This window comes from Chiloscyllium punctatum, chromosome 17 (assembly GCF_047496795.1).
Source record: "Chiloscyllium punctatum isolate Juve2018m chromosome 17, sChiPun1.3, whole genome shotgun sequence".
NCBI lineage: Eukaryota > Metazoa > Chordata > Chondrichthyes > Orectolobiformes > Hemiscylliidae > Chiloscyllium > Chiloscyllium punctatum.
Window position 1 is genome coordinate 44,466,527 of NC_092755.1, and position 13,096 is coordinate 44,479,622.

Consider the following 13,096-nt stretch of genomic DNA (forward strand, 5'->3'; position numbering starts at 1 on the left):
CCTCAGCTGATACTCAGACATCATGGAAATCGGGATCATACTGTAAACTTCTAGTATTTGAGATACATAATTTTTGGAAGTTTATTGAGTGTTGGTTCATGAGGTGCCAGTTAAAACAAAGTTTACTGTACTCTGAGGGAAGTAAGAGTGGAAATTACAGAGACACTGGCCATAATTTTTCCAATCTCCCTGGATGCAGGGACCTGGTGGGTTTCAATTGTTCAAGAAATGATGTGAAGGTAAACTCAGCAAGTGTAGACCTCCTTCTAATACTTTTTGAGGTTGGGGGGGGGTGATGATCTGATCTGGTCCACAACAGTAAGTGTTGAATCCCCTATGGCTACCACTTGACTATCTCCCACAGTCTCCAAAATGCCATGGTCTGCAGTATGACTGTCCTTCTGACAGTCTCCTATTATCTGAGGTAGCACATGTATTGTACCTTCCCACTAAAAGTAATTTCTTTGAATCCAAATTTACTACCCTACCTAGTTTTTTCTTGGACTGCATATTATTAATTGCACCCAACACTCTGAGCATGGGTCTCTCTACAAGATATGCCTTGAGATCCATGTGTTTCTCTCCTTCCCCTTAGAGTCTCCAACTCAAACTCCAGCTGAATGACAGTCAGAGAAAGAAAGGTGATGTGTTCACTTGAGACAGTCTAAGTCTTCAAACTCCAAACAGTACAGACGAGACACATAACCTGTTTTACCTAGTGTATGGTGATGTTTGTTCTAGATTGTATTTCCTTTTTTACATGTTAATTTGCATAAAAGAGTAAAATTCTGAACAAAATTTCAAATGCTTAATATCTCAAGCTGGGTATTGAGCCAGTATTGAGTTTCTGTGTGCCAGCTGAATGAGAGTGGCTCTAAACTGTGTGATTTGGGTTTTAACACTGCGGTGGGGTACTTGCACAAACAGATTCACTCACCAGCCTGCATCCAGCCCAGCTTCCAGGACAGCTTCCACCTGCAGCAGTTGGCCGTGCAGTGTATTGTGGAAGATAGGTGTATCACAAGCCGGTAAGTCTCCAACCAAAGCTGCCAGCACCTTGCTGTATTCCGTGAGTGGGACCAGCGCAACCAGAGCCTTTGCAGACATCATGCGCACACTGTGAATCGGATTGGCTGCGAGCTGCCTCAGAGGGTGGAGAAACCTAGAACAAGCACTGAGCAGAACAAACAAATTGCTGAACTCAATTCATTTTGTTGGGTCTAGATTAGAGTGTGGTTCATTCCTGATGAAGGGCTTTTGCCTGAAACGTCAATTTTCCTGCTCCTCGGATGCTGCCTGACCTGTTGTGCTTTTCCAGCACCACTCTAATCTAGACTCTGATTTCCAGCATCTGCAGTCGTCACTTTTGCCTAGTCATTTTGGTGGTTCATGCAAATGCAAATTGCTCAGATACTAACTGTCCTAGGAAGAAGGGCCACAGTTCCTGAACAGCTGCACAGTGAGTTAGATTTCAACTACCATTTATGTTAAATTTCTATGAAGAATCTATGTGTAGAGTTTGAGTTCAGTAATCTTGGTGCTATTTCTGAAACTGATTGCTGTTTTAATCAGGTTTTCCTCACCATGACAATTTCCACTGTCCACAGTGGGGTGACAGTGTTAAAAACTGGATGCATTGTTTAGCTCTTTCTGGACAGTAGCATGACGGGAAAAATGGGGAAAAATGTAAAACTGCTAAGTGTTACCTTGAAGTAAGGACTGCCATAAAAAAAGGAACAGTACAGGCCATTTGGGCCTTCAAGCCTACTTCACCATTCAACAGGATCACAGCTGATCCAACAATCCTCACATCCACCTTCCTGCTTTTTACCCATTTCCTTTAATCACCTCCTGATCACAAATCTATTTCAGTCTTAAATATACTCAAGGACTCTGCCCCACAACACAAGACTCTCAACCCTCCAAGACAAGAAATTCGTCCTCATCTCAGTCTTAAATTGGCACCCCATAATTTTGAGACTACGCCCTCTTGTCCTAGACTCTCCCATAAAGGGAAACATCTTCTCAACATTTATCCTGTCAAGCCCCTTAATAATCCTATATGTTTCAATGAGATTACCTCTTATTCTTCTAAACTCCAGTGAAAGAGTCCCAATCTGTTTAACCTTTGTCCATCAGACAATCTCTCCATATTAAGAATCATTCTCTTGAACTGCCTCCAAAGAAACAATAACTTTCCTTAAATAAAGTGATCAAAACTGCTCACAGCACTCTAGATGAGGTGTCACTAGCACCTTGTTCAGTTGCATCAGGCTTCCATACTCTTATAATTAAAACCCCTTGAAATAAAGGCCAACTTTCCTGCTTACCTGTTGTGCCTGTGTGCTAGCTTTTTATGTTTCGTGCACAAGTAGCCCAAACAGCTTCTGTGTTGCAGCTTTTCCCTATTTAAATAATACTGTTCTTTTATTCTACCTTCCAAAATGAACAACTTCACATTTTACTACATTATTCTCCATTTGCAAACTTTTTGCCCACTTTCTCAACCTATTGATAGGTTAGATTAGATTCCCTACAGTGTGGAAACAGGCCCTTCGGCCCAACCAGTCCACACCGACCCTCTGAAGAGCAACCCACCCAGACCCATTTCCCTCTGACTAATGCACCTAACACAATGAGCACTTTAGTATGGCCAATTCACCTAACCTGCACATCCTTGTGACTGTGGGAGGAAACCGGAGCACCCGGAGGAAACCCATGCAGACACGGGGAGAATGTGCAAACTCCACACAGACAGTCACCCGAGGTTGGTTTTGAACCTGGATCCCTGGTAGTGTGAGGCAGCAGTGCTAACCACTGAGCCACCGTGCCGCCCCTAACTCTCTGTGACTGCTTGTAGCCCCTTTGTAACTTGTCTTTCCACCTATTTTTGTGTCATCTGCAAATTTGGCTGCAGTACATTTGCTTCTTTCCTCCAAGTCATTAACATTCATTGTAAACATTGGGGTCCCAGAACTGATCCCTGTGGACCCCACTGGTTACAGGATGCCGCTTGCTGTTTCCTGCCCATCAGCCAATTCTCTATCTCTACCAATACAGTACCTTCAACACCGTGGGCTCTTATCCTTATGACAACTTTATTGACCTCAGTACCTTGTCAAAAGCCTTCTAGAAATGCAAATACATCCATGCTGATTAGGACTTGCTCAAAAAACTCTCATAAATTAGTCAGATCAGACATGATTTCCCTTTCATGAAGACTTGCTAACTCTGCTTGATTAGGCTTAATTTCTCAAATGTACTGCTTTTATTTCCTTAATAATTGATTCCAACATTTTCCAACAAAAGATATTAGACCAATCGGCCTATAGTTACCACTTATTGCCTCTATCCTTTTTTGAGTCGTGGTGTCACATTGGCAGTTTACCAACTCTCTAGTAAGTTTCTCCAAACCCAAGGATTTTTGGAAAGTTACAACAAATGCACTGATTACCTATGTATCTACTTCTTTAAGGATCCTAGGATGTAAGCCATTGGGCTAGAAGCCTTATCTGCCTTAAGTCCCATTAGTTTGTCTAATACTACTTCTCGAGTGATGATACTTAACTTTTTCCCTGCATTCTTCAGTATAAATGGGATGCTCAAAGTATCTTCCACCATAAAGACAGATGTGAAATATCTGTTAAACTCCCCTGCCATTTCCCTATTCCCCACAACTATTTCCCCTCATTCATTTTATAAGGGGTCTGTGTTCACTCTCTTCCTTTTTAGACCTTTAAAGAAGGTCTTATTCTCAGTTTTTACATTCCTTGCTAGTTTGCCCTTGTTATTTATTTTCTCTCTTCATCTTTTTAGTCCTCCTTTGCTGGATTCTGAATTTATCCTGATTTTTGGGGTTATCATTGGCTTTTTCATCTTTATATGCTTTTTTTTCCCAACTTAATACTCTCCTTAATTTCCATGGTTTGCCATAGTTGGTTCATCCCTCTCAGAATACTTTCCCCTTACTGGGATATACTTTTACTGAGAGTCATAAGTAACCTCCTTAAATGCTTGCCTCTGCTAGTTTACTGTTTTTCCTGCTAATCTATCTGCCCTGTTTGTTTAGCTAACTCTATCCTCATTTCATTATAATTTCCTTTAAGTTAAACACAGCAAGATTCTTATACTCAAGCTTAATATTAAATTCCAATACGTTACGACCACTATTTCCTAGAGGATCGTTTACTCAGAGGTCATTTATTAAATTTGCGTTCTGTGCTAAAAACATTTGATGATGCAGAGTCAGAGACATCATGAGGTCTTATATGTGAGGAGTAACGCTGATGTCGGAAAAATACAATGAGCACAGAAGCATGGTTTTCAACCAGTGAAAGATAAAACCCGAAGCTGGAATGGAAATTGGGGAAATCAAAAATGCTGGGCAGCTTCTGATTCAGAGGTTCCTAATCCCAATCCCATTCTGAGAGATTGTTGTTGTTTAATGATGTAGGTTGTGATGCTGCATGCAGCGATCTCTCCCATGCCTTCTTTGGTAACGAGTTGGGTATTTTAGAACCTCCATTATTTGTACAGAGGTTGGTGATAGTTCAGGGCAACTTAGAGGAGATATGAACCATTCGGAAAAAGCTAGTCTAGAATCGGGAACCTTTTGAGATAAATTCAAAAAGTGTTGATAGCTTCACACGTCACGTGGTACATGATCAAGTAAATATGTACTTAATACAGTTACTAATAGCATTTTGTGCTGAAAGAAATAAAAAATAGGAGCAGGGGTAGGCCATTCAGCCCCTCAACCCTGCCCCACCATTCAAAAGATTATGGCTGATCTATGCCATGCAACAACTGTATTTATACTGGCTCATAACCATCAAGTCCCTGAAATTACAAAGGTAAATAACCACTAGATTTATCAGAATTGTGGGAGAGTTCATATATATTAAAGTATTTTATCCATTGGTAAACATCTCTCTGCCTTACCCATTTGTGTCATTTACACTTGGTTGGAGTTTCGCCAACAGGCTGAGAATGGAATGGAGCGAAGGGTAGAGCTGAAGATGCCCTCCCACAGGGGCAGAATCTTGACTTGTTGCATTATACAGCTCTTTGAGGAGAAGACTCTTCAATTCTGGGTAGTGCAAGAAGAATGTGCACGCCGTCACCCCGCTCCACGTGGAGTCATCTCCACTACACTTCTTACCCAACACACGACAGGTTAAAGTACCTGTGAGGAAGGAGACACAAATCCATGGCAATGTTATTACCACACAGTATTGAAGAAGAAAGAGGAAAGCAGAGGGAAATAAAGGAAGCCATGCAAGCTGGGGAAACAAAGAGCCCGGGACAAGCATGCAGGACAAGGAAATGACTGAGGGCAGGGAAACGGGAAGAGGAAGAAGAAATGAGACAAGGTAGCCAAATGACAGCAGAGAAAGAAGGGACAGCAAGAGGAAAATGAAAGAGTCTGAACAGAAGGATTCCAAAGAGAAAAGAATGGCATAAAACTCACTGAGAAGTTGAATAGCTGCATTGCGCATGGCCCAGGATGCAGAGCTGAGCCCTCGCAAGCATAGGGTAGCCATGTTGCTGGTGTATGTTAATACAGCAGATCCCAGAACTGAACTCTGAGTCAACGTTTTTAATGTATGGATTGAACAAACCTGGAAAACATAATCATCAGACAAACAGCCAGAATCAGGCCAATGCTTAACAAGAGAGCAAAAGGAATATCAGGAAGAGAAATTACAGAACTTCATTTAACTTCTAGGATACATCATAGTCCTGGATTTCTGTTATTCTACATGAAAGGCAATGGAATTTTATATTGCAATCAGGCCTGTAATACTATCCCTGGAAGCTGTTACATTTTATTTCTTTTTCTTTGTTCATGGGCTCTGTGCACTGCTGGCAAGAATAGCATATTATCCATCCTTAATTGTAATTGGGAATGTCATTGGTGAAACATCTTCTGAACCATTGCAGTCCATCTGGTGTAGAGACATCCACAATGCTGTTGGGAAGGGAGTTCCAAGATTATGACTCAGCAACAGTGAAGGAGTGGTATTTCCAAGTCATGTAGGTGTGTGTTTGGGAAGGAACCATGCAGGTGGTGGTGCTCCCATGCATTTGTTACTTTTGTACTTTTAATTGGTAGAGGTTGTAGATTTAGAAGGTGCTGTTGAAGGAGACTTGTTGAGTTGCTACAGTGCATCTTGTAAATGGGCTGTTTTACTCTGAATGGTATCTTGCTTCTTGGGGGGCTGCATGGATTCAGGTATGTGGGTTGTATTTTATAGCACTCTTGACTTGTGTCTTATAGTTTGTGGACAGGTTTTGGCAAGTTGGGAATACAGTTGACATGATATACAAAACTTGTCTACAGACATGTTTTCTATAGACATGTAAACAGTAAAAGAGTAGCAAGTGGAAATTGGATTCTCTTTGAGACTTTAAAGGGAACTTACATTTGCAGACAGGGGACTTGGATACGGCACCAAGTTAGTATCTTTTTTTCACCTTCATTAAGAAAATATTGCCAGATATTTTGGAAAGGGACCTAAGTGAGACATTTAACAATTAATAAAGGGTGGTAACAGATGCACTGGTTGTAATTAATAAAGGGTGGTAACAGATACAATGTTACACTATGATTAAAGTTGACTTGCTACCAGCAGCAAGTGAGATACATCTCAGGATACTGAGGAACAAAAGTACAAATGGAAATTGGGAGCTACTGACCCGATCATCCTCAGATACAGAGGTGATGCAGCAGAACTAGAGAACTGAAAAAGTTACACGCTTATCCAAAAAAAGTATTGAGATAAACCCAACAATAACAAAACAGCCATTTTATGCTCATTGATGAAGAAGCTTTTAAAGAGATTGACTGAAAAACTAATGAAAAAATTGTTGATTTTTCAGGCGATGTTTCAGGTACAAACTGCACAATTTCCACAAGAATGAAATCTCCCGAAGCCAAAGCCAGGAACCCTTGGATGATGATGAAGTCAGAGAATATGATGCATGTCAGGTAAATTCTTCACATGAGAACCAGAGCAAACACATTAAACTGCGAGGAGAAGTGAAGAGGAAAATAATATTGACAAAGTGGCGTGTGACCAATGCTGGGTCCACTGTTTTTCATCATCAATATAAATAACTTGCATGATAATTTAGGAGGTATGGTTAATAAGTTTGTGGATGACACAAGGATTGGTGGTATAGTTGACATAAAAGAGGTTATCTGGAATGCAGCCAGATTTTGATCAACCAGGTCAATGGGCTCAGGAATGGCAGATGGAGTTTAAGACAAATGCGAGGTGCTGCATTTTAATAAAGCAAACTAGGGCAGGACTTACACAGTCAATGGGAGTGTTATAGAACAAAGGGATCTAGGGGTACAGGTTCATAGCTCTGAGAAAATGGAGTCACAGGCAGACAGAGTAGTAAAGGCTTTCTTGCAGCATGCTTGGTTTCATCAGAGCACTGAGTACAGGAGTTGTGATGTCTTGTTAGGCTGGGACTTATTTTCCCTGGAGAACAGGGGACTGAGAGGAGACCTTATAGAGGTCTATAAAATCATGAGAGGCATAGATAAGGTAAAAATTCAGAAGTCACAAAACACCAGGTTTTCGTCCAACAGGTTTACTTGAAATCAGAAACTTTCAGACCACCGCTCCTTCATCACGTGACAAAAGAGCAGAAAGCTGGCGATCTCAAATAAAGCTGCTGGACTATAACCTGGAATTGTGTGACTTTTGACTTTGTCCACTCCAGTCCAACACTGGCTCCTCCACATCATAGATAAGGTAGATAGCTGACAACGTTTTCACAAGGTAGGGTAGTCTAAAGTTAGAAGGCATAGGATAGGTTTAAGGTGAGACGAAAGGGGCAATTTTTTCACGCAGAGGACGGTGAATGTCTGGAATGGGCTGCCAAAGGTAGTGGTGGAAATGAGTATAATTTTGTCATTTACACAACATTTGGACAGGTACATGGATGGGATAGGTGTGGAGGGATATGGACCAAACACAGGCAAATGGGACTAATTTATATTGTGAACACTGGGCAGTGTGAACAAGTTGGGCCAAAGGGCCTGTTTCCAGGCTGTAAACCTCTATGACTGTAAGTGAGAATATAATAGAATAGAAATTAACATAAAGCAAGCACAGAAATCTTCTAATAACATGTAAATAGTAAATATATAGTTGGGGAGTGGATTTGGAATCATTAACAATTAAAGCAAGTTATATATACTTCCAGATTCTGTGGAATATTAGAATAATTGGCGTGTCTTATATTACTGTTCACCAAGAAATAGGACACTGATAAAATAGCAGGGTCTGTTGACAGGTTTAATTGTGGGGTTAAGGTGCCGGTGTTGACTGAGGTGGACAAAGTTAAGAATCACAAAACACCAAGTTATAGTCTAACAGGTTTATTTGGAAGTACAAGCTTTCGAAGCACTGCTCCTTCGTCATGTTGCTAGTGGGGCGGATCATTGGACAAAGACAACGTTGTCGAGGAGAATATTGAGACACAGGTTACTAGATGAGATGGGATTGAGGTTCAAAAGGAGGTATTAGCAATTCTGGAAACTGTAAAAATAGATAAGTCCCCTGGGCCGGATAGGATTTATTCTAGGATTCTCTGGGAAACCAAAGAGATTGTACAGCCTATGGCTTTGATCTTTATGTCATCATTGTCTACAATGGAATAGTGCCAGAAGACTGGAGGATAGCAAATGTTGTCCTTTTGTTCAAGAAGGGGAGTAGCAACAACCCTGGTAATTATAGACCAGTGAGCCTTACTTCGGCTGTGGGTAAAGGGTTGGAAAAGGCTATAGGAGATAGAATTTATAATCATCTAGAAAGGAAGAAGTTGATTCAGGATAGTCAACACGGTTTTGTGAAGGGTAGGTCATGCCTCACAAACCTTATTGAGTTCTTTGAGATGGTGACCAAACAGGTGGATGAGGGTAAAGTGGTTGATGTGTTGTATATTAATTTCAGTAAGGTGTTTGATAAGGTTCCCCACGGTAGGCTATTGCACAAAATATGGAGGCATGGGATTGAGGGTGATTTAGCGGTTTAGATAAGATATTGCCGAGCTGAAAGAAGACAGAGGATGGTGGTTGATGGGAAATGTTCACACTGGAGTTCAGTTACTTGTGGTGTACCGCAAGGATGTGTTTTGGGGCCACTGCTGTTTGTCATTTTTATAAATGATCTGGATGAAGGCGTAGAAGGAGGGTTAGTAAATTTGTGGATGAAACTAAGGTCGGTGGAGTTATGGACAGTGCTGTAGGATATTACAGGTTACAAAGGGACAAACATAAGCTGCAGAGCTGGGCTGAGAGGTGGCAAATGGAGTTTAATGTGGAAAAGTGCGAGGTAATTCACTTTGGAAGGAGCAACAGAAATGCAAAGTACTGGGCTAATGGTAAGATTCTTGGTGATGTAGGTGAGGTTTTTTTTAAACCTTAAGTTAACTTGGGAATGTGAGTTGAAAGAAGTTCCGGGAATTACATATTAATGAAGCGAAACCTACAACATATTGTAGGTGATTAAAGATGTAACAGCAATCTAGGTTTGTTCAATATGTCGCAACAGCTATTGATGCTTTCACCTTGTACTATAAATTCTGTGTCCTATGACCTTGCCCCACTTGCTACCTGATGAAGGAGCAGCGCCCCGAAAGCTGGTACTTCCAAATAATCCTGTTGGAGTATAACCTGGCGTGGATTTTGAACTAGATTTAATTGTGACTGATTTTCCAAAGGTATTTGGCTGATCGTGAGAAACAAATTGCAAGGTGATGGTTAAAAGACAGGGGAGTGGGACAACCTCAATTACTAGTGCAGAAACCTGGCAGAAATATGACAGATTGAACAGCCTGTTCGTGTGCTGTAACTATTTTGTGATAATTTATTTCCTTTTGCTTCATTTACTTATTCAACTTCATCTTGAATAATTACACCTTTCTTCCCCCCCCACCCCGGTTTTAACCCTGAAATTCCACCGCCCATCATTCTGTCAAGTTTTGATCTCTTTCTATTCTAATTTGCACTACCGAAGAGGAGAGTTCTCCTTCGTGTCTGTGCCAATATGCATTCCTCAACTGGCATTAGAAAACTGAATATCTGGTCACTATCACATTGCTATTTATGGGAACTTGTTATTGGCTAACTGGCTCCCACTTTTCCTATATAACAGGCAGCAAATACTTCAAACTTGCCTCATCGGCAGTCAAGCACTATGAAAACGGGAATCTCTTCTTTCAAAATTGTGTAAGTAAATAATCTTTGTGTTCTACTGCCTAAGCTTGACAGTCTACAATAAAAAAATGCGAGAAAAAACTGGGACTGAAGAAAACTACTGACCTGGTTATGAATTAGTTAGGTGCAGAAGACAGAGTATGGATTGTGTCAGTGTATTACAGCATAGAAAGGGGCCTTTTGGCCCATCCTGCCCATGCCAGTCATCAGACACCTATTTCTCTCTCATCCCATTTCCCAGCACTTGACCCACAGCACTACATGGTATAGCATTTCAACTGATCACCAAAATACTTTTGAAATGTTTTGTTGGTTCTCGCCTCTATCAACCTGTCAAACAGAAGTTTCTAGATACCCACCACCCTCTAGATGCAAAGAAAAATATTCTGCGCAAATTCTGACCCCTCCTCAACCATCAACCCTTTCCTTGCCCCTAAATCTTGTAGACATCAATCTCGTCCCACTCTACTTCAGATTTCTCTGCTCCAAACAAAACAACCCAAACCCATCCAGCCTCTCTTCAAAACTGAAATGCCTCAGCCCAGGCAATATCCTTGTGGATCTCCTCTGTACCCTCTCCAGTGAAATCACTATAGTCTAGTGACCAGAACTGCACACAGTGTTCCAGCAGCGGCTACACCAATGTTCTGTACAGCTGTATCATAGCCTCCCTGCTTTCTATTCTATTCTTTAACTATTGAAGGCAAGAATTCCATGTGCCTTCTTAACTACCTTATCCACCTGTCCTGCTGTCTTCAAAGATCTATGGACATGAACATGCTGATCCTCTGTATCGCCAATATTCGACTATTCATGTATTCCTTGACTTCTTAGTCCTCTCAAAATGTATCACTTCATATTTTTCAGGATTAAACTTCATTTGCCAGTGTTCAACTCCCTCAAGCCCGTCTATATTGTTCTGTAATCTAAAGCTTTCCTCCTTGCTATTGTTATAAGGTGGAGGTTGACTGCCCCCCATCCCTCGGAGCACTAAAACCAAAATACCCAAAGAGGAGTGCCTTGCCCTTTAATCTGTAAAAGGAGTGTGAAAATGATGTAACCCGCTCTTCAGCAACGTCTAATGGTTATATAAAATAAATCCCTGACACTCATTTTAAAATTAACAAGTAACAATTTATTTATCAATTCTAACAGTAAACAAATCAACTAAACTATTAACAAACTGTATAAAACACTTCTGACTACTTAACTATACCTGAATAAAGCAAAATTCTAATGATATGCTGTTCCAATAAATATAAGTCCCACTCACAAGAATTTAAAAAAAAGTATTTAGTTTCACAGTCAGGTTATGTATCTTCCAGAATGTTCTACGCCTTCTCCATCATTTATTCTGTGAGGAATAGTTGTGCCATTGGTACCGTTGTTATTTAGATTAGATTAGATTACTTAGATTAGATTACTTACAGTGTGGAAACAGGCCCTTCGGCCCAACAAGTCCACATTGACCCCCCCGAAGAGCAACCCACCCAGACCCATTCCTCTACATTTACCCTATCACCTAACACTACGGGTAATTTAGCATGGCCATTTCACCTAACCTGCACATTTTTGGACTGTGGGAGGAAACCGGAGCCTCCAGAGGAAACCCATGCAGACATGGGGAGAACGTGCAAACTCCACACAGGGTTCAGTTGCCTGAGGCAGGAACTGAACCCTGATCTCTGGCGCTGTGAGGCAGCAGTGCTAACCAATGTGCCACCGTGCTTTCTCTAAAACATAGAGGAAGCTGTGGGAGCCAGCGATTCTCACTCTCTGAGGGCTGTTAGACCTGGCGGATGGCAGCTAGCTCTCGGATCTTTGTCCACCTACACCCTTTTTATAACCGTGATGACATTTCAATGTTTCTTACAACAAGGATTGGCCCTATGTTGTCAAAACAATCAGACTTTAATAGATTTTTGGTATCTAAGTACCTGGTTCAAACTGATTGGTTAAATTCAAAAGCCTGTTGTCTTGGTGAAAAAAATACCTGCTGCTTTTTTTTTGAGTGGGAGCAGCAGCAGAGGTAAGGCGAACCAGGAAGGCTACAGCTAAGGCAAGGGAGATTTTTAAAATTACTTACCGGTAGTGGCCAGCAGTGTTTTTCCTCCACAGTAGGAGCGGGAGGAGCGGCGGAAGTGACGCGGACCAGAGGGGCTGCTGGGAAGGAAAGTAAGGGACCATGTATATTGGCACCAATGATATAGCCAGGAAAAAAGATTGAGGATATAAAAAGTGATTTCAGGGAGTTAGGGTGGAAGCTGCAGTGCAGGACGAACAGTGTTCTCAGGTTTACTACCGGTGCCACGAGATAGCGAGGCGAAGAATAGGGAGTGGGCGCAGCTTAACATGTGGCTGCACAGCTGGTGTCGGAGGGAGGGCTTCAGATATGTAGATAATTGGGATGCCTTCTGGGGAAGGTGGGACCTGTACATGAAGGACAGGTTGCACCTGAACTGGAAAGGGACCAATGTCCTGGGTAGAAGGTTTGCTCGAGTGGTTCAGGAGGGTTTAAACTAGTATGGCGGAGGGGTGGGAACCTGAGCTATATACCGGTGGTGAGAGTTGATGGAGATGAGACAATAGCAAGAGGTAGCGCAGCCAGTGGGAAGGAATTTCCAGGGAAAGAACCAAGGGATCGGTTAAAGTGTGTTTGCTTTAATGCAAGGAGTATCAGGAATAAAAGTGATGAGCTTAGAGCATGGATCAGTACCTGGTGCTATGATGTTGTGGCCATAACAGAGATGTGGGTTTCTCAGGGGCAGGAATGGTTGCTGGATGTTCCAGGGTTTAGAACATTTAAAAAGAATAGGGAGAGGGGAAAAAGAGGAGGGGGTGTAGCACTGCTAATCAGAG

At 41.7% G+C, this 13,096-nt stretch overlaps 1 protein-coding gene across 2 annotated transcripts in view; it reads right to left on the reverse strand.

The window, feature by feature from the left end:
- LOC140487778 (tRNA (32-2'-O)-methyltransferase regulator THADA) overlaps positions 1–13,096 on the reverse strand; it is a 295,012-nt gene that overhangs the window by 67,923 nt on the left and 213,993 nt on the right. For both annotated transcript variants that reach the window (XM_072587028.1, XM_072587029.1), the window contains exons 21-23: positions 5,471–5,621; positions 4,942–5,185; positions 938–1,174 (exon numbers count right to left, since the gene is read on the reverse strand). In XM_072587028.1, the coding sequence (XP_072443129.1) occupies positions 938–1,174; positions 4,942–5,185; positions 5,471–5,621 (632 nt within the window). The remainder of the gene's footprint in view (positions 1–937; positions 1,175–4,941; positions 5,186–5,470; positions 5,622–13,096) is intronic.